This window comes from Sciurus carolinensis, chromosome 6 (assembly GCF_902686445.1).
Source record: "Sciurus carolinensis chromosome 6, mSciCar1.2, whole genome shotgun sequence".
NCBI classification, from domain to species: domain Eukaryota; kingdom Metazoa; phylum Chordata; class Mammalia; order Rodentia; family Sciuridae; genus Sciurus; species Sciurus carolinensis.
The window spans coordinates 19,100,018-19,123,525 of NC_062218.1; the positions used below are offsets into that span (position 1 = coordinate 19,100,018).

General features: G+C 35.2%; 1 protein-coding gene across 1 annotated transcript in view; it reads right to left on the minus strand.

Annotated features, from left to right (window-relative positions):
* The window catches only part of Cdh12 (cadherin 12), a 272,648-nt gene extending 262,163 nt beyond the window's left edge, over positions 1-10,485 (minus strand). The window contains exon 1 of the mRNA XM_047555876.1: positions 10,246-10,485. Coding sequence (XP_047411832.1) covers positions 10,246-10,476 — 231 coding nt within the window. The 5' untranslated portion in view covers positions 10,477-10,485. The remainder of the gene's footprint in view (positions 1-10,245) is intronic.
* Between the last annotated feature and the right edge of the window lie 13,023 nt (positions 10,486-23,508).

Genomic DNA, 23,508 nt, shown 5'->3' on the forward strand with positions numbered 1-23,508 from the left:
GGCTGTGGGATAATATCGAAGGAGCACGAAGTGGATTGAGCAGAACTTATGGACAAGAGTTCACTAAGCAGAAATTCTGAAATTAATGTTGCAGCTAGGGGAGTAGAAAGGACTTGTATTTTGTTTCTTTGGTTGACTGGAATACGAAGTAAAATATTCTCTGTTATGAATGAATTCCAAATGCTAGGTCTGCCTTGGTTTACTGTACAATAAGGATTCAAAGCTTTAGGGAGATTGGAATCCTAGATGACTTTTTTTATTAAGACCTACTCACTCACCCTGGTAGGTTCAGAGGACACACCTTTTGCTACCTGTGTTAGAAATAAGTTTGTGAAGAGACTTCCAGCATCCCAGTGATCAATCTTTTCTGTAGGATAGAACTTGCAATAATGTAAACTGTCGCCACTGAACTAGGAAACCTGAATGCAAGGGGGATAATTGGATCTTCGGATGACAGGGTCCAAGTGATAGCACTCGATGGCCAAAAAACAAGTCATGCCCAGGTACCATTAATGACAGGAGTCAAAAGAAGGATCAGGTTATTATGAATTGTAACATCTTTAGGCATTGGCAGGAAAATCATTCTGTTCCCATAAATGAAATAGATAGGAAGCCTATTAACTTCTTATTTGATCTCTATAATCAGGAAAGTTCTAGGTCAAGTGAATAAAAACCTAACCCAAATCATACAGTAGTCATTGCTCCTCTTTCAATTCCCTGACTGCAGCAAGTTAAGAGATTCAGAACCCCTTGAATAAAGAGATGGCAGGATCCCTTAAGGAAGGATCACACTTCCAAAGAGTTCATCCCATTAATCTTTCTCTCGTTTTTCTCCAAAAGAACCTAAAGTCTTTCACAGATTGTACACTGAGGAGAAGGAAATAATGAATTCAATTGGTGATTGTTATACGCTGGCTCTGAACCAACACTAATTTCAGGAGACCTAAAATGTCACTAATTAGCATAGGAGCTTATGATTGTAAGGGAAAAATGGGTTTTAACTCGAGTCTATCTCACAGTGGTGTCAGTGGATCCCAAAACTATACCGTGGTTATTTTCCCAGTTGCAGAATGTATAACAGAAATAGGTATATTCAGTACTGGTATAATCCTCAAAAGGATTCTCTGAACTGTAGAGTAAAAGCTAGAGAAAGCCAACAGTATAGATTCTACCTAGAAAAAAATATTAAGCCAAAAACAATACTGAACTCCTAGAGGAATGGAAGAGATTAGCAGCACCACCAAGGACTTGACACATGCAGTGGTAGCGATTCTCACCACATTCCCATTAAACTTTCCTTTTTGGCCTGTGAAGAAGACAGATGGGTCTTGGAGAATGACAATGGATTATCATAAACTCAAACAGGTGGTGACTCCAATTGTAGCTGCTGTACCAGATGTGGTTTCATTGCTTGAACAAATTAGTGCCTCCCCTGGTACCTGGTATGAAGCTATTTATATAGCAAATTCATTTTTTTCTGTATCTGAGAGTAAATAACTCCATTAGCAGTTTGCCTCTGGCTGTCAAGGCCAGCAATACAAGTTCTCTGTTATCCTTCAGGATATATCAACTCTCCATGCCTATGTCATAATTAAGTTCGCAAGAAACTTGACTGCCTTTTCCTTCATTAGATATAGCACTGGTCCATTACACTGATAAAATTGTGTTGTTTAGATCTAGTCAGCTAGAAGTAGCAACTGCTTTAGACTTATTGGCAAAATATTTACTTATCATGGGGGTGCATTATATATCAGAAAAAATTTAAGGGCTTTCAATTGAAATGAAATTTCCAGTTGCCTAATCATGTGAAGCATGTTGAGATATTCCTGCTAATGTGAAAGATAAATTCTCATGTGTGGTCTCTCCTACAACTAAAAAGAAGGTGCAATTCCTAGTGGGCCTGTTTGAATTTTGGAGACAACATAGTCCTCACTTTTGGTTATTTTGGCCTATTTATCCAGTGACCCCAAAAATCTGATCATTTAGAGTAGGACCCAGAACAAATGAAGGCTCTGCAATGTGTCCAGGCTACCACATAATTCATTCTGCCATTTGAACCATAGGATTCAGCAGATGCAATGGTGGTCAAATTGTCAGTGGCAGATCGGGATGCTGTTTGTCAATTCCCTATTGGTGAATTGCAGCACAAAACCTTAATAATTTAGAACAAAATCCTACCTCTTTCCATGAGTACCTATTCTCTTGTTGAGAAACAGACTATGGCTTGCTACTGAGCTTTAGTAAGGCTAAATCCCTACCATTGGACACTAACTTATCATGTGCCATGTGCAAGCATGAACATTGCACTATTTGACTCAGGAACCCATTTAATTGTTACATACACCACTTCTCTATAATCAATGAAAGTTGCACGTAGCGATCAGGCCTAAGGCAGGCCCTAAAGACACAAATAAGTTACTTGAAGATGTGGCTGAAATACTCAGGAGCGCCACTCTTGGTAAATTATCATCTTTCTCCCAGACTGTACCCATGACCTCATGGGGAGCTTCCTATGATCAGGTGGCAGAAGAAGTAAAGACTTGGACCTGGTTTATAGGCAATTCTCCATGATATACAGATATCTCCTGAAATTGAACAGTTATAGCATTGCAGCCTTTTCTAAACCATCACTGAAGGAGAGTGGTGAAGCTCAGCCCTCCCAGTCACCAGACTTAAAACAGTACATCTGCTGTTTAATTTTGCTTAGAATTAGAAATCACCAGACATGAAATAATTTATAGATTTGTGAGCTATAGTCAATGACTCAGTTAGGCACTGAGAAAGGATGTGATTAGAAAATAGATCACAACGATATCTGGGGAAGAGTTTTATGGCTAGATCTTTCTGTACAAAGGAAAAAAATGAAGTTATCTATGTTGTATGTAAATGTTCCCAGAATGGGTTACATCAGCAAAGAAATATTGTAATAATCAATAGGAGGATCCATTCAGCCTCTTACCCCAGCCATCCCTGTTACCTCCTATGGGCTCAAGAAAAAAGTGGTGATGGAGCAGGGATTAAGGCTCTGTGTGGCATCAACAATATGGATTTCTACTCACCAAGGTCGAATTGGATACAAGTGCTTGCTGAGGGCCCAGACTATCAGCAACAGAGATCAACAGTGAGAAGCTGCTTTCCTGAGTTGATTAGCTAGCTACCCTGTGGCAGGTCGATTACACTTGACCACTACCATCTTGGAAGAGTCAGCATTCTGTTTTTACTGGAAGAGGCACTCAAAGTGGATTTAGATTTGTCCTTCACACCGTTTAATGTTTCTGCCCAAACTACCATCTGTGGACTTAAAGAATACCTTATCTACCATGAAGTTTTCCCATTCCTTGTTGCATTGATTCTGACTGTGTATATCAGTTCATAGCAAATAAAATTTAGTAATAGGCACAAGCTCATTAAATTCACTGATTTATCATGTTCTTCATCAGCCTGACACAGCTGGTTATCATGCCAACTAGGCAGCAATACTCTGTAGAGTATGGGCAACCTCCAAGAGGCTGTGTGTGCTCTGTGTCAGCTTCAATACATGGCACTATTTTCCCCACAGTCAGGAATCAGTACTGAGCAAGGATTCGCAGGTTTTGAATTACAGGTTGGAAATGGGAGTGGCAATATTATTATTAATATATAATATTATTATTAATAATATTATTGTATACCACCCTGTGACCCATTGGCAAAAATGTTGCATCCTGTCCCTGTAACTTGTGTGCTGGCTGAAGATCTTAATTTCAAAGGTAAGAATGCCTGCACCAGTGCAAAATAGTGATTCCATCCAAACAGAAGACGGTCCCCAGACATTTAGGGGACCTTCATGCCTCTGAATAAAAATGCAAAGAAGAGACTTACTGCCTGGGGTGATGAATCTGGACTACCAAGGGGAACCTGGACTATTATTCTGCAACAGAAGAAAGTATATGTAGAATACAGGGGATCCTTTAGGGCATCTCTTATTTTGCCTTGACTCTCTTGAACCTTAGAGAAAATCATAAAAGTCTTTTCATAAAGGTCATATCTGGCTCACCAATCACAAGAGAAAATGGAAGTTTTAGGTAACTGTAGTGTTTGACCTAGGGAGTTCAACATTTTTTTTTTTTTTTTTGTCATTCCTTAAAAATTTTTCTGATTTTGTCTTCATGGTACTATCTAATCCTTGTCTTTTACCTCCTAATAATGATATCAAAACCTTCAGCTGCTTTATAATTAAAATTCATGGTTCCCTTCCCTCTGTAATTTTTTCTACAGCCTATTACCCACTTGTGTGATTTTTCCAGCCATGTGTACACAAGATACACTTCAATGAATTCTAGATCAATGCATCAAGTTATCTATAATACACTTCACCTGGTTACGTTCAACTAATTAAGAAATACAATGTCTGACACTGATTTTTTTCATCTTCTCATCCCAAATCTTTACAAGATAATAATAAAGGCAGATATTTGTGTCACATTTTACTTGCCTTTTTCTTTTGCATCCTACATGCAATTAACCACTGATTTCTGAAGATGTTGCCTTAACAAGATTCCTCTAATCTGTCTCATCCTTTATATGTCCATCTTGAATGGAAATTGACATTTTTTATTTTCTCCAATTTCTCAGATCTTCAATCCTAATATTTCTTCCTTGATCTCTATGCAAGCTCACTGTGCTCTTCCCCTTCTTACAAATGTCCTGTTTCTATCCTAGTTTCTCTCTCTTCAATTCATCTTTTCTTTATTAATTTATTTTTTATTTTTATTGGTGGATTATCATTATACATCATAGGGGGATTTATTATGCCATATTTGTACATGTGTACAACATAATATGATAATCACATTCCCCAGTATTTTCCCTTTCTGTCCTCACCACCCACCCCCTTGACCACTTGCTTTACTATAATAATCTCACTTCTATTATTGTTATTTGAATTAGTGTATTATAACTATTATAATAGTTATAATATACTAATAAAATAAAAGTAAAATTCATTGTGGTATAATCATACAAGGACATAGAATAATTTGTTATATCTTGTTCTGTCTATTAGTCTTCCTTCTACTTTTGTGAATTTACCTTTCTATTCTTCTTCTCTTTTTCTCTGTCTCTTTCCCTATGTCTCTCTCTCTCTCTCTCTCTGGCTTCCACATGAGAAAACATTTGACCCTTGACTTTATGAATCTAGCTTATGTCACTTAGCATGATGTTCTCTAGTTCTATCCATTTACCAGCAAATGATAAAACTTCTTTATTTTATTCTTCATGGCTGAACAAAACTCCCTTGTGCATATGTACCACATTTTCTTTATTCATTCATCTGCTGACAAGCATCTAGCCTAGTTCTTAACTTAGCTATTGTGAATTGCTCTGCTATAAATTTTGGAATTCATATTTCCCTATAGTATGCTGATTTTATTTCTTCTGGATAAATATCAAACAGTGAGATAGCTAGATTGTACAGCAGGTCAATTTCTAATCTGTTGAGAAATCTCTGTACTCTTTTCCAAATTGATTGTAATAATTTGAAGTCCCACCAGATATGTATACATACAACGTTTTCCCCACATCCTTACCAGCAGATCTTATTATCTGTATAATACCCATCAAAATACCAATGACATTCTTTACAGGTCTAGGAACAAAAACTATAGTCCTAAACTTCATAGGGAAGAATAAAGGACAGAATAGCCAAAGCAACACAGAGCAAGAGTGATGCTGGTGGCATCATATTATCCAATCTCAAATAATGCTACAGAATTATAGTAACAAAACAGCATGGCCTTGATGTCAGTGGGATAGAACAGAAGACACAGAGACAAATCCTCTTAGATACAGTCATCTGATTTTCAACAAAGTTTCCAAAAACTTACAACGGAAAACATTTAGCATTTTTAACAAATGCTGCTGGTAAAACCATTTCTTCATATGTAGAAGAAGGAAACTAGAATTCTTTCAGTCACCCTGCACAAAAAGCAATTCAAACTGGATCAAAGACCTAGGAATTAGACCCAAAACGCTACAAATATGAGAAGAAATCATAGGATCAACACTATAACTTATTGGCAGAGACACAAGCTACCTTACAAAGGCTCAAGAAATAAAACAAAGAATCAATAAGTGGGATGATGTGAAATTAAAAAGCTTCTGCACGGCAATAGAGTCAATTCACAATGTGAAGACAAAGGCTACAGAATGGGAGAAAATCTTTACCAGCTACTCCACTGGCAGGGGATTAATATACAGAATTTACAAAAACCCTAAACAAATAGCCCAATTAATAAAAGGACAGATGATCTAAACAGACATTTCTCCAAAGAAAAAATACAGATAGTCAACAAATACACATGAAAAATATTCAGCAAACTCACCAATCAGGAAAATACAAATCAAAACCACATTGAAACTTTATCTCAGTGTTTTCAAAAACTTTCCTCCACACAGCCTCTTATGGAAATGTCAAACCACTTTTCCAGAATCATCTCAGGTGACTCCTCATCTATGAAAACTTTCTTGAATTCCTACATTTCTTGATACAGTTGCAGATCATCCTATGTCTCCCCAGTCCCAAAGTATGTCTCTGTTATAGTACTTTTGCAGAATATTGAAGTTATTGTTGACCTTTGGGAGCTACAGAAAATAATGTGTCCTGATATTTTCTGGTGCAATGGAGCAAAATGGAGACTACCTGACCTTAAATTTTAGCTTCAGTATTTACTGGGTCTTGGAGCATGGGGAAGTTACTTAAGCTTTCTGTGCCTCAGTTTTCTCATATATATTATTCCTCATAATACTGTTATGAAGATGACATAAATTTATGTTTGTAAAGCTATTAGACAGTGCCCAAAGGAATCACTCAATAAAGTTTACTTATTATATTATAACCAAGGGACCTGTATATTTATATTTAATCCCAAAGGTTTAATACTGTCTCAAGTTTTAATGCATTCTGAATGTAAAATATATTCAATAAATACAGGCCCACAGAAACTAGGGACTATATGTTTCTTTTTCATTTTTTTTTTTTTGTCCTTTTAAACAATTTAGATTTAAGAGTTGCTGCTAACTATAACTTGTCTGAAATGATGACTCAGTATTCAGGATTACTCTGAGGATAAAGTGTCAGTATTGTCTTGATATATGGCTTTGAGATTCTAACAAAACTTGGAACTACACAAATGTAGGCATGCAATTATCTGCATTTAAGTAAGCATCCAAATTATTATTCATTTATACATGTGTATGTATACATGCATGTCCAGGTATTTTAGTAAATCCAAAGCATGCAGTTGAAGAAAGAATTGGCCTTCAACTTCAGGTACTTTTTGTGATTTTTTTTTTTTGCATAAACAGTAAGGAAGCATTTATTCTAAGCAATATTCATTTTTTCAAAAGGACATCAATACTAACAAATGCTTCTTTGAATACAATGTTTACAAGGTTAATGTTCACTCAGCCACATAATGTTCTTTCTATATATTTCTACATAGGAACAGTCTTTCATATTTTGACACATGGAAATCAATTTTCTCTAAATGAACAGAGTCTCCAATAATAGGAATCATGCTTTCTTTCTAAAAAGAAAAAGAAAGTTAAATTGGAGGCTCAATAATAGTTGTCAGTAGACCATTGTGGTTGGTAATTTTGCATTTACCTTTTTCCTTAGTCCTGAATTCTGTATAGTTAGTAATAATTTACATTTCTGAGAGCTTCTCAAAGCCCTTCTAGAATGAGTAGGAATATGAATACATTTATATATTGTTTACACACATATATAAAATATGGTGAATTGGCCTCCATGCTATCATAATTTTATTCCCAAATCTAGAAGCATCAACACAGAGTTAATTAAACTTTAATTAGTTTCCTTGCAGAAAGGAAATCTTGGCAACTGACATTTCATTTACATTAGAAACATAAGTTGCTGAAGAACAAGGGGTTTTAATTATACATTACCAATGTACAGTCATGTACCTGTAGAAATAACACTCTATAAATGTAATAATAGGTTAGATGTTAGACCTACTCCTCTTAATACAATCTACAAATGTTAACTTTTCTTCTAAATGAATGGAATAAATTCCACACCGTATAAATGGTTACAATGGTGGAATTCCAGAATGCAAAATAACAACTTTTATACTTAACCTCACAGATGCTTTTTTGACTTAAGTTCATTGGGAGATGAAACAGTACTCTATCTTGAATAAAATTAGAATGTCATTAATTTGTTAACAAACTGTAAACTTTATCACCTCCGATTCTTGCAACTAATGTCTATGAATCTGACTTAATTAAAAAGAGAGTACCTTTTTATAGGCATTTCCCAGGAAGTTCAGTGTGATGTATACCATCTATCATAAGCAGAGCTGAGAAAACTGAAATCTTTTAAAGAGTTTAGAGGTATACCTTACTTTCATTTGTGTTGGATTTCAAAACTCCATCTTTATATTATGTTTAATAAAAAGAAGCAAGTGCACCAGAAATATGGAAAAATTATCTAACTTTATACATGTCTTAATGGTTTTTACATCATGTGATCCTATTACAGAATCATATAAGCAGAGGATTTGAGCCATTATCTCAGAAATGCCTGTACTTTGCATCATCTTCCTCAAAACTTCCAAAGACCCTTTTCGTGCCTGTGATAGCTGTTATCTGAGGACATCCTGTTCTGAATTGGAACTCTTTGGGCCTTCATATCTTTCTAACAATTTGGGCTTACCATGACCTTCTACTCAACCTGTGGGTTCGACTCCAGATGTTGAATTAAGAGGGCCATCCCAGGGCTACAAAACTGACTTGGAATCCTAGTAGGCAGCTAATAAGGACAGAGCTTGACACTTATGTCACTGTGTTTTTTGGTACTATTGTTATTTTTAGAGATTATTTGAAAATGGACACCCAGAATGGAACGCACATGGCAAGTGGGGAACTCAGCTTTTACACATAGATAAGTGCCTGGTAAAAAACAAACAGACAAACAAACAACAAAAACCAAAGAGAACTTGTTTGGGGCCCCATATAGCTGTGTGGTAATCCTGAGTCTATGTTCATCTTCAGCGGTTTCTATTGGAACTTACTCTTCACTGTATTATTCAGTAAATTTTGAATGCATTTCCAAAAGACAAATTTTAAACAAAGTACTATAAAGAATTAAATCCATGAACACATACGCTTCCTTCACCATAATATTGGAATCACAAGTCCCATCATACTTCTCTTTAGCTTAAATTTTCAGAAAGCTCACGAAATTTAACGTTCAGGAGATGTGACCTTCCATAACCATGTCCAAATATTCTTCCTGCATAATTTTCCATTTCTGTCTTTGCATTTATTTTACTTATGTTAAACTGTTCTCAAGAGAGTTAATCTGTCTTTATTAAAGCTTATGTCAAAAGCATTTAGAAAATTTAAAAGAAAACTTCAGAATCACAAGAAAATAAAATATTAATTTTCCTGAAAAAATGACTCTTTGGTAATGTTCTATCTCTCCTTGACATGACTGAAAATTTTAATAGTAAAAGGAAAACAAACAGCAAAACACGTGTGTTTAAACTATTGTCACTGACTTTAAAAAAAAATCTGTAAGGTTGTAATATGATTTAAAAATCGTATGCTAGTTTCAATATTAATTTGTGCACATTTGTGTTCCAATATTTCTTCCTGTGATCTTAAATAGCTTTAAAATAACTTGCAAAATATACCAAAGAGAAGTCATTTATAAAGTATCAGCAGGTCAAGACAGTTTTTTAGAACTATAATAGTGATGGTGTTTCAAGTTTTAAAGAAAAAGGGAAAGAATTCATCCTGCTCATTCAGGAACATCAATATTGATTTAAAATCCTATGCCTGGAGATTTTTCTTTCTGTCTGACTGGTGAACAATCCCAGATCGGCTGTAAACCACAATGTGCTTACACTTTCCATGACGTCTACATAGTTTAACTTCATGTCTTCAACAAAGAATGACAAAGAGGGAAGCAAAATAAATAAATATATATATATATATATTGATATGTGTGTATATTATTTTCATTAAAATAAGCAGGGAGAATTGAAGTAAAAAGGATTAAATGATATTCTAAAGCTTACCCAGATCATTGAGTCAGGAAGAGAAACCAGGTCTCTTGAATTGTAATTCCAGTGGTCTAGTCACTGGTTTGTTCAACTCCTGTGCAAAACATCGATACACAACACACAATTCATATTCCCCCTTCCTATCAAGTGGTTGTCAAAAGAAACACGCCATTACCTTTCCCACATATTGAGGCTCGGAGCCCATGTATTCTTCCAGCACAAAAAATTGATTCCATACCCAGCCACGTTTAACTCGTTGGGAATGTGATTGTCGCCCTGGCAGATGGATAACATTTTCTCTTGGTTCTGTGCCTAAAGTCTGTTGTGGCTGTGGTTGAAGTGGTGTTAGGAGACCTCCATCAAACAGGATCCAGAGAAGCAGGGATAAACAGTTCCTTGTAAGCATTGGCAAAGGCTTTCCTGCAGCAGAGTAATAAAAACTCCAGTGCTTAAAATAGACTTCTGGAATCCAGCTTTGAGGTGTCTGTGGTCTTCACCACTTAGCTTTCTGTTTTATTGCAGAAATGATAATCCAGGCATTAATCCTTTTGAGGCTTCTGCTTTATTATATTCCATCTAAAGGGACCTATCAAACAGAACAACAAAGATACATTAAATTAATAAGACTTCCTAATGATATTCATCAAAACTATCATTGCATCTACCAACATTTAAAAAAACAAAAAGAAAAAACTTAAAAGTACTATCTTGGGAAATATAAAGTGCTATTCAACCTGTTGTAACTTTAATAAATTACGTAAGTTTTTTTTCAGACTTGAAAAGTCATCAGTTAAAATAAAACAAGATGAATTATTTCAAACAATAATATATTAAAATTTAATCATCATTTTAAAGAAAGAACATGGATAACTGTATAAAAGTGAAGGATTAGAATAGGATTTTGCAATTTGAGTACTATTGACATTTGTGGGTGAATCATTCTTTGTTTCTTGGAGCTTCTTTGTATAATTTAAAAGTTTTATCAGCAACTCTTTACTCAAAAGATGACAATATATCTTATCTGATTCCCAGTTATGACAACCAAAGTACCTGCAAATAATGAAAAATATTTCCTGAAAGAAGAAAAATAGGTCCAGATTGAGAACCAAAGATTTTAAGAAAGGAAAAAAAAAAAAAAACATTATTCTTTTAAAGCATAAAGATTCCTGAAGTTAGAGAATTGAAAGAAAAGATAAATATAAAATGTAAAAGTAAATAAAATGATGTTACTAAAGTGCAAATGATTGCTAAAGTTCATATTGTTATAAGACTTACTAAACTGTAAGTAAAAAACATGTTTCGCTAGACTCAGTGTACTAGAAACATTGAATGTGTGGGAATAATTTTGTAAATAGGGTGCAGTGAAGAGAAAATGTGGATCCCTATCAGAGGTCAATACTTATTCTGTATTTAGGTAAAATGAGTTTTGAACTTTTCTTTATAATAAGCATTTTTGACATTTACCTAGTACTAAGTGACTAGAGATAGTGTTAGTTTAAAGAAAATAGACACAGTCCTTTCCTCTTTAAAATCAGAAACAGAAAACAAGAAGTCAAATAAGTAAGGACAAATTATGCCAATACTATGAAAAAAGAAAACCAAATATCCTGAGGATTAAACTTAGGTGAATAAAATCCTTCCCTGGGTGACAATTTCACTGAGAGCTACAGGAATAGGAACATTCCTATGTTTTATGAGCAGGGACGTGGAAAATGTGGTACTAGCCAAGGGAGGATTTATGGCAGTAGGGGCACAGTGCCCAGAACCTATGAGGTTTTCAAGGGCCAAAAATGTTGGAAACCAGAAAATATATTTAATGCTTCCAAAACAAAAGAACTTAAACCAAAGTCAATAATGAATTAATTAAATGTCTATAAAGCATGGATTTTTTTTTGTCAACCAATTGGTTTCAATTAAGGCCAATGCTTATTCAATCATGTATCATATAATAAAACTGTATAAATTGTTCTTCACAAATATTCTGATTTCAACATAAAATGTGGGAAAAATTCACAACATTTGAGATAAGATGTGCAATGGGAAGTATCCAAAAGTTATGCTCTGAGAGTATTCTCTAAGGACTCTCCTAGAAGGAAAAGTACAAAAGGGTATGATATTTCCTCTAGTACCCAAAGCAGTATGACTAGTTGGTACTGACAAAAACACAAATATTATATACTTTATTACATCTTATAATTGTGGTAAAATAATGTTCAGATAATGTTAACTTATACCTTCATTGTCCAATATAGTAGCCACCAGTTATACCTTGCTCTTCAGCAGAAATTTAGCAATAAGTGATTAAAATGTGCTCTACTTTTAAATTATACACTGAATTTCAACTTAAAAAAAATAATGTAAAATATCTCACTATAAAGTTATGTATTTGTTACTTGTTAGCATAACATTTTAGATCAGAATAAATAACTAAATATAAACTAAAATTAATTTCACCTATTTACGTTAGCTTTTTTACTGTATGAAATAGAAAATTAAACCTATGTAGGCAACTCACATTTATGCCTTGCATTATTTTCTGTTAGATAGCATTAGTTTGCATATTAGAGTTTACAATCATAAACAGTGACTGAATATTACTTTTAACCTTCAAAGTCAAATAGCTAATGTGAAATATGTCTGTGGCAATAATATATTAGTAGGTTAAAGAACAGTTGAGAGTATTTTGAATGAGCATAGTAGGTATATTTTCCTCATCTGTTTTCAAGTTTAAATTGCTAATATTAATTTCCAAATGCATTATTGTCTTGAACTTTTTGCTTGTTCTGTTTCTTCCCACACCCAACTCAATCCTACCCCCATCACATACAGGTTAAGTGGGGAGAAAAACATGAGGAAGAATGCTCCAACTCTAACTTCTCCTACTATATGTAATTAGGTCGTACTTCTGCCTTCCTACTCCCATGAAATTTTTCTCCTTCACTTTTGTTGAGATGTAAGTTATTGAAACTCAGATTTTAGAAAGCATTCACTTCTAAGGTTAATACTCTAAACAAATGTTTTCTGTTGTATGTCAGAGAAATTTTATGTTGAACATTGAGTTCTATTCACCCCTATTACCATTAGATATTAAGAGTGTTTAAAAGCTGAGTTTCAATCCCCTGTGGAGTAATAAATGAGAATTTCTAATCTACCTATCCTATTCCCCTTCTCTGTAGTACTAGAACATGGTCTGCAACATGAAATAATTAGTTCACAAATGATTGGCAAGTAGTAAATAGTGTAAATATAACATTAAAAGCATGCTATTTAATGTTAGTTCCCCAACACAGTCAAGACTTGCACCACCAAAAACAGCAACTAAATGCAAAAGATGGGAATAAAGCTGAAGTTAACTGGAGCCACAGGGAAAATCAGTGTGGAACATGATGCCCATTTTACCCCAGCCCACATTCTGTTCATTCTTTTTACTGTCATTGGACACACATTTCATGATAATATGCTTTGTTTCTTCCACATTTTTACGTACGTCTCTTTTTCTTTCACTAAGTAGTTTGAATATTACTTATATCCATGGTATTAAATCGTCATCTTTTCTCTTTCCTTAGTATGTTTCTATTGTTCCATGTTTCTTCAGACCAAATGTTTGATACTAATACAAATATAAGTATTATATATTTCACTATGTCTTTTAATTATGGAAAAAAATGTTCATAAAATTTGAACTTAGACCTACATTTTCCAATATGGTTGCCACCAGCTATACAAGATAATTTAAGGGGTGTTTAATTATTAGTAGTTTATTTTTGTTATTATCCTCATTAAGATAATGATTGTGAATGGTGATTTCATAGGTTTTAGGACACATCTATTTCCATGAATTCTACAATTTTAATATAAATTTTTAGGATACAGAATTAATTATAAAATTCCATATCACATTCTAGTACATGTGATATTTGAGAATTTATCAGGGCCTGCATAATATACCTCTGCCTGCTTCACTCTTGGCAATTTCCCCCTCTCTTTAGTTCATATACTTCAGATTATGTAAAATACTAATAGAAATCATTTTTATTAAACATATGTTCATGCACTCTTTCTGGGTAGAATGATGGGTAAAGAGGGACTGGAGAGTAGTGGAGGTGTTTCTTCTGCATTGGAGGTCATCTGTTCTGTCTTCAGTATCTACAGCATTTCCCTGGTATGTGTGGTAGGTACTAAATACTTTACCCCCTGTTTCAGTGGATTATTCATAGGATGACAGTAGTTAATTTTATTGAACACTTACTCCTTTAAAATATTCACTCGCATCTCACATGGGCAAAGGAAAGTGTTCCTATTGGAGGAGTGGGCTGGCTACGAAATGAAAGCTTGAAAATTATTTATCAGAAATAAAGACAAAAGGCAAGAATAGCTTAGGAGCAGGGGCATGACTGGTTGAGCTGTCCAGAAGGGTCTGGCTCTAACAAAGGAAGGAGCTTATGATTGCTTTATTTATACTGGTACACATCAAGAGGGACTGGTAGAAGCTTCTTCAAGAAAAAGAAGATAGGAGTGGGGGTAAGCAGGTCATTTGGCTCTAGCGTGTCACTCACATCTCTGGTGCTTGTACTGGAACCTGAACAGTGTGCTAATGCAGGATACCTCTGACTCAGGAATTCTCAAACAGTGGCTATCCCACTGTGAGTTCCTGAGGTGATGCATTCCTGGTTAATGGCTTGAATTTCACGAGGTTCTCATAGCAGTCATGGATGGCTTCCTGCACTACATAGCATTTGTATATTCTCTATCTGTACAACAGCTCTTTGAAAAAGATGCAATTACAGTACACATTGTACTGAAGAAATGGATAAAGTTAGAAGTTAGAAGACTTTAGCATGGTTCACAAATTAGTACATTGTTGATGTTTGGAGACTAGGGGTCCCGCTGAGGGTGAGGACGTTGATGTCTACCCCAGTTCAGACATCAGAAACAGGGCTCTGAAGGCACAGATCTAATTTTACTTAGGATCGTACAAGACATATATAGGCACATTATCTAATCAGGTTAACACACTTGTTAAAGCATAACAGAATCAACTTATGGGTAAGCTATATGTCGAGATAATATAAGCAAACCAAGTATGCCTAAGTGATTCTTCCCAGCAACAAGTCTGAGACAAAGGACAGTGGGGATGGTAAGCTCCTGCACACAGTATGAAGCAAGGCTGCATGGGTGAGCTCACATCACAGCTTGCTGGTATTCTTGATAAGTGAGGCCTTCCCTTGGCTTGTAACTCAGCCTCAGCAACTGCAAAGACCTTCATTCCATGGCGAGTCTTTACCATTACCTCAGTTTCTCTGTCCAGACTGTTTGGCTTACTTAGACCATGGTGTCAGCGACTTCTGTCAGATAAGCTTGAAGAATGTTCCCTACAGTACATAGCAGGCAGGTTTGAATATGGAAGTCTGACCTAGAGCTCATACTTTTGTTTGATATGGTATGCCACTCCTCCATTAATGAATGCATGAACAGATAAAAATGTCAAGGGATTAAAATTATGCAAAATAAGAAATATTCACTGTAAGGTTCCAGATCCTTTTTTTTTTTTTTTCTGAAAAGAAGTAGGCATTTCAATATTAGCCTAAGTTTCCTCTACTCATTTACTTCTTCTGTAAAAGAGAAGATTGAAGCTATAAAGTTGATATAGTTCCTTTGAAGTGGGGGAATTGAAGACTCCTTCTTTCTATCCCAAGGAAGTGAGAAGGACACATAATTTTAGGCAGAGGCAGGAAAAATAATTCAGTATCTGAAAATAGTAGTGTGCTAACAGACTCAGATGGTAACTAGGAATTCTGAAAGTTTTCCAACAGTGCAACTAAAGCACCCAGGAAGTGCTGAACTAGTTCTGTGACCTGCACTAACTGCTGTACTAAGAAGGCAACTTGCTCCCAGTTACTGCAAGGCTTCTCAACAGTGACTCTGAACTACAGGTGTTGTCCAGGGTTAGACAGGTCAGTTGGCATCCTGTCTGACCCACTTGGCAACTCTGGATGTAAGAATAGTTCCAGGACTGTTTTCACTAATAATAATTAATTAATTAATTAATGAAAAGATGAGCCTGGAAACTAGACACATCTTAGGTATCGTAAAAAAATCATATACCTTATGCTAAGTAACTCTTCAGTAGCATTTGACTAGAAATAAACTCCTAATGTTCTTCTGCCTGTAGAAGATATAGATGACTCCATAAACATTTTTTTAAATTTCTTTGCTCAACTAGAACATGTGTAAGTACTTTTACTAAGTCATCATTATTTTGTGATCCTGGCATCCATTTCAAGTCTGTATAACTTTGCAACCTTTAATAAGCATGTGAACTGATATTTTCAGTCATGGTGGTACTCCCTGCTGATCCCAGCCTCTGGCCACAGCTGTCAACCAGAGAGCTTTTAAAGTGTTATATCACAACAAAAATAATGCAAGAAAATTGAAGGACCCTGGTTCTTAGCTGAACTGGAAACAACTCCTGTGGCATAAAACATCAGCTGAGTGACATGGAAAAACTATATTGAGCCGTCAGCCAGGGGCACTTGCTCCAGTACCAATGGTACTCTTAGAAATATAGGAAGAACAGACTTATTGTGGAGTGTCAGTGCCCTGTGGAAGCAGGAAAACCTCCAAGAAGACATCATCATTACAAAAGACATCGCCAGAGGGGTGTTTCATTCCACATACTTATTTCAGGTATAGTGTTTAAAAATTTGTACTTGTCTAATATCCCTAAACTTTCCTAGAGCCAAAGTAGTTTTCCAAAGACTTTCTAAAACTGACTTGGGCCTCAGGAGCCAAACATTTCTTTTAGCAAAAAGGAGAGTTTAAAAAAAATAATAATAATGATCATATATCCAAGCAGGGGATGCTGGTTGGTGACATACCTACTGACAGTGATGTTTCTCTATAAGTGTGCCTCCAGAACTGAGATATAGGGGCTGTGGTTTCCGAAGCTATTTATTTAATTTGTGTATGTTTGCTTTTAAGAGAAATCTTGATAAGGGGCCTATTTCATATGCATTACAATAAAAAGACTTGCTTTTCAGGGAGGACATATTAAGCTGACAGATGTGTTAATTATGGTTTACGTTCTAAGACTACTGCATATTGAAGAACTCATTAGTGGTGACTATGCTTGTGGTATATTTTAAGTTAATATTATATGGAATCTCAAGAACACTTTTCAAAGATTAAAGAAAAGAAGACTATTTATGGTTTCTCTGTCCATTCTTGTAATAAATGGTCTTCTAATTTGAAATAGTAATTGAAAGTGATCCCCTATTCAAATAAAATAAGGGGAGCAATATAACATATGGCACTCCCAAAGTATCAAAATATCAATAGTAAACTTTATATTTAACCTCATGCTATTCTTTATCTTAAAAATATAATTTTAAAATGTGATTTAACTATACCAATTACATTTTCTCAGTTCTCAATGTACTCAATTCATTATAATCTATAAACAATTACAGGTTATAGGCAAGTTAAATGGTGCAAGAATATAACTCATGAAAAAATTATCTGAAAATTTTAACAGGCATCATTATGCAAAGTTTGACTTGTGTTCAGAAATAAAAGTAGTTCTTGAAATGCTTTGGGGATCAGCAACATTCTCACCAGCGTTCTCTTGGTCCTGTTTAAACACATGCCAGAAGAAATTTCTACCCATTCTGTGGAGTAGCAAAACATTTCCTATGGCTCCTCTGTTTTCTGAACTGACCACTGGGAAATAGAGGTAGTTACTCTACCTTTGTTGCCTCTTATGAATGAAACAAAAATTAAGATGATTTTTGCTCTGTGGTCTTAGTTCATGAAGTCCATTATTCCCTGGATCTCCAACTTGTTCAGACCCTTCTTCTTACTTCATGATTATTTAGGAAGCCAACTACACCAACTAATTTCATCTGAAATGAAAACGTCTGCTACTAGTATCTCCTGTAATCCAAGAAAAATATATTGCAAGAAAAAAAGAAACTTAACTTGGATCATTCCCAGCACTTGACAACAGGGATGGAATCTCCTTTAATGAAGAGAGACACCTGAGCACACACTTACTTTTGTGGGGTGATTTTAACTGATGTTATGTTCTGAAAATAGAACTTTGTCTCTGCAGTCTTCTTCCCAAAGACTCAGAATCACAGCTAATCATGAGAAAGTCATTAGACGAATCTCAGTTGAGGGGCATTTGTAAAATAGCTAAACTAGGACTTCTTAAAACTGTGAATTTCATCAACAATGAGGAAAATCTGAGAGGTTGTCACAGTCAGGTAGAGCCTAAGGAGACCTCACAACTGAACTCCATTGTGAAGAGACCCTTTAATAGAGAAGAACTTAAAGTAAGGACTTCAGTCAGTAATAATGCGTCAGTAGTGGTTATTTATCTGTACAAAATATATTATAGGAATATCAGATGCTACTAATAAGGGAAACTGGATGCCAGATGTATGGGGACTCTGAACTATCTTTTCGATGTATTTATAAACCTAATTGTGTTGAAAAATAGTTTAAAAAAATAAAAATGATAATAACATATGAGATTTGGGAGTTAACAAATCTAATAGAATGACAAAGAAAATTTCCAGAAAAAAGATAGAAAAGCACTTTAGGAAGATAACTATGGTATAGTGAAGGGCCAAGAAGCATTAGTTCAGATTGGAGAATCCAAGAGTTCTAACATGAATGAGTGGAAATTAATGGATCAAAATGAAAATATTACACAGGGCTTTGAAAAGATGAAGTGGAAATGTACACTTTGTTTACAAATTTCTTGAGGAAGTAATGATTATACAGAGAAAGGTAAGTAAACTAAAACAGTCAATAATTTACTTTTTGGAAACAAAAAATATATATAAAATGAAACTCAGTTGTATCATTATATTGCATGATTTTATTCAAGGGAATACAATTTTGAAGCATCACGAGTTTGCATAATTTAAGATAAAAAACACTTATGCTAATATTTATGAGAATGACAACTTCAATGGGCAACTCAATCTTAAGAAATTGAAACCATTTTATCCTTTTTTTTTTTGGTAATGTGGATATTATGGCTAATGAAATGAGACATCTTCAAAATATTTCAAAATATTTGTTGATAAGTAGCTGAAAGTTCATCACTGAGGGACTTGATTAAAAACAATAACAAAAAATGGTACCATCTACATTCTGCCAAACACTTGAGGAAATATACAAGAGGTAGTAAAATAAGCAAGGGAAATAAAAACATAACTTCTACTAAGAGAATCCTTTCATAATGGATGGAAATCTCCAATACCTAGATAATTCCGGGGCTAAAAGCTACAGAATTTTCCTTTTCATTGTGACTGCACAATGCCTGGAAGAAATAAAACTATGGTCAAAAATAGACTTTTAAAATTGCATTCAGATTTTCTATGACCAGTGCTTCAGCAGGGATAGTTTGAAGAATGTTTATAGGAAGTCACACACTATGGTTTGATGGAGAATGCCTTAGAAAATAGCTCAAAATAAACTTGTATTAATTCTCAGTCATAGCACAGTGTGGAGATCATCAGAAGAACCTACAATTTCATTATATTTTTGAGTGTCCTTCCTGAATTCCCAATCTTAGGAAACTAATCAAGTCCGAAGGAAAATAGATAATGAGCACATTCTGAAAGCCAAATGCTATACTTCTGCATGCTTCTGGAATGGCAGAATAAGGCGTTCAGCAGATTTACAATCCAACCAAATGTCTAGGGAAATTATTTAATAACAATCATTTAAAGTCTGTAAAAATATCTTCAGTGTGTATGGCAAATGAAGAAACATTAATTTAAAGAAATCTAAATCCTGGAAGAAACATCTGAAATCTGTAGCACTGGGCCATAATCTGCTTTATCTGGGTTAAGAAAGGAGCCAAGAAAAAGGCTGTCCTTTCTCTGTATCCAGTTCTGGAGCTTTGCTTTCACCTGGAGTGACAGACCGCCAGCCTGGATTCTCATCATATTCCTCAACTTTTGTTGCAGAAGCACTATTTCTGAAGCATGTGTAACAGAAAGGACTAAATTTCAATTATTTCCAATCCCATGTGTAACATCAAAACATTACTCCAGACCCATCAGGTCAAGGGTGCTGGGACCTGATCTTGTCACTCTAGCTCTCGTATAGAGATTCCACATTTTTTAAGAGCAAACTGGGAAGACCAGAGGTTGTGACTGCTTCCATCCCCTACCCCAGTGCTTTCTCATACAGTGAGGATATTAGAATGGAAGAAGTGACTCATGATCCCTTTGCTAAGCTGATGCAGGCACCCTTCCTAGCAGGGAGGAAGCCCCAGAGCACAGAGGGCTCTACAGCTTTGTTGAAGAGGATACATATTGCTTGGAACAGAGTGCGAATCCTTGTCTAACTGTGCTGTTGAAAGTAATGAAGATCTAAGGAACAATTTTGAAGAAGTAGGTAGATGTATGATATAAGCAAAGGTATAACCAAGAAAGCCCTCCGTGGACTCACTTTCAACTCTGGGGATGGGAATGAATGCACACATACTGAAATTTTCTCACTAGCAATCACTAAGCAGATTTGAAAGCATCCTCTATGCTGCACCCAAAATGTGTAAATGCATTCTGCTGTCATGTACAACTAATTAAACAAATAAAAACTTTAAAAACTACACTCCACTGTCATATATATCTCCAAAAATAACAAATAAAAAGAGTTTAGAACATTTTTTCCCCAACTACAATGTATTGAAATTAGAAATCAGATATGGGATAAATTACAAGATGAGAAAAATGAAATGATGCCATCCTAAATAACTAATCTTTAAAAATTTAAATTAGAGCAAAATTATAAAATAATTTGAGATTAACAAAAACTAGAAAACATGAAACAGAAGCACAAGAGTAAAACTTACAGCTAATAATAACTTGTGTTAGCTATCCATTACTGACAAAATACTGACATACTCAAATTAAAAGGAAGAAAGATTGTTTGTTGTTTTTGTTGTTGTTGTTTGGCTCAATGTTTCAGAGGCTTCAGTTGATGTTCACTTCGCCCTGTTACTTTTGGTCTGTGACAAGATAGAAGTAGAAGGTGGAGATCATGTGGCAGAGCAAAGCTGCTCACCTTGTGGTGACCAATAAACAGAGAAAGAGAGGAATCGTCTGGGTTTTCAATATCCCTTTCCAGGGCAAGACTCCAGTGACCTATTTTTTCTAACTATCCCCTACCTCGGAGTATTTCTACCACCTCCCAAGAGCACCGTCAACTGGCAACCAAGCTTTCAAAACACATGAGATTTTGAGGGACACTTAAGATGTAAGCCATAACTTTCCATCCCGGGTTTTCCAAAGACTCATGTCCATCTTACATTGTAAAATGCATTCAGTTCACCTCCAAGAGTTCCCATACTCAGCAGTTATGGCATTGCTCAAAATCAAAATAGAATGTTCTTATAAAATGGAATCCAAAGTCTTAGCTGTGTGTCTGTGATAAAATCAAAAAGAAGTTACATACCTCCATGACACAATGGCAGAGGGTAAACATTCCCATTTACGAAGGGTGGGATAGGAAAATAACAAGAAGGAATTAAACTAAACCAGATTACAACCCAGCAGGGCAAACATTCAATGCTATAGATGCTCCTCATTCACCATCCAGGACACATGATGGCAGGAAATGAGATCCAAAGTACTTGAGCAACCCACTGGTATTGCCTTGCTGCCTGCATTCCCCAAGGCCTCCCTGTTATGCTAACTCTGATCCAGCAACACGTTGCCTTGGCTCCCAGACTTTCCCTTGAAATCTTGGTGGCAGCGCCTAGGTATGCATTCTGCATACCTGCAAAACCAGGAAAAAATGAAGATATAAAAGTATGTCACTGACAAAAGCAGTAATATAATCCACATGAATTATGGATGCAGCAACTTTGGGAGTGCTTGGATAACTGAACACAGGGAAATACATCCCAGGGAAATAATCCTCTAGGTGATTCAGTGAAAGCAGGGTGAACAAAAACAAGAGAGAAACAAAAAAGTTTGAGCCTGTAATGGGTGTGGTCTTGTTGATTCTTGAGAGACTCTCAAGACATTTTCTTTATCTCTTGTCCCAGTACATAGTACTTGGTTGTATTTTAATGATTTTAATCTCTTTAACAACTCTACCCTATGTGGCCACAACTTTAAACTCACTCATTCATTTTCTTGATCAAACTGCAAGTTTTTCACATCTTTATTCTCTGATTTTTGCTCCTAATCCCCACTGTAAAGTTGGCTAAAGTTACCAGTAATGTCCATTCTATAGCTTGAATGTTGTATTACTTTGAAATTTACTCCATCAGATAAACTGTTCCATTACCTTTAAACTTAGACTCATACAAAGCCTAAGGACATGGACAAAAATATAGACAAGATCTTTGCCAGAATGAAGCATATGTGACCTGTAGTTCTATTTGAAATAGAGACTTCATTTCCATTTGAAACTTCATCAGCATGGCCTTTATTTTTTAAATTCCTAATCAACATTCTGTTTTTGGAGTTCTCCCCAACACTAGAAACACCCATTAATCTCCACTTCTACCATTCTGGGATTTCTCTCCCTACTTCTACAAGTTTCCCCAAACTCCTGGATACCAATTCCAAATACTTCCATACCATCTTCACATAGAGTCATGGCAATGGCACAACTACTGGTACCAATTTTCTATGTTAATCCTATTTCTGTCACTGTGACAAACTTATGAAGAATAAACAACGTGGTCACTTGGCCTTGTTGCCTTGGACCTTGGCAATGCAAAACATCATGGCAGGGAGTGAATGGCAGAGGAAAGCAACTCAATTCATAGTGAACAAAAAGCAAAGAGAGGAGGAAGAGACTGAGGTCCCAATATCACTTTTAATGGCATGACCCCAATGATCTACTTCCTCTAACTAGGCCCCAGCTCCTAGTGTTCCCACTACCTTACAATACCAACATCAGCTGGAACAAAACATTCAACACAGTAGCTTTTGGGGGACATTTGAATCTTAAACCACGACAAATCTACATTGTTTAAAAAAAGACAAAAATGTCTCAAATCAATAATCTAAACTTTCACTTAGGAAACAAAGAACAAAATTGAAAAAGTAGATAAAATTAAATCAAAAACCAATAGAAAGAGAAATAATGAAAATAAGTAGAAATTAGTAATGAGAACAGAAGACATTAAAAAAATTAACAAGAAAACTGTATTTCTTTGAAACGAACTATAAAATTGACAGATTCACCTAAAAAAAAAAAAAAAAGACAAAAAGAATTAAGTAACTAAAATCAGTAGAGAAAGGGAGGGTCATCACTATTGACTTCACAACAATTTTTAAAAGTTTAAAATAAGTATCCTGAAAAACTGCATGCCAACAAATTAAACGGTTATGACAAAATCTGCATTTTCTAGAAAGAAAAATAATAATTACTTTTAGTCAAAGATAAAGAAAATTTTATC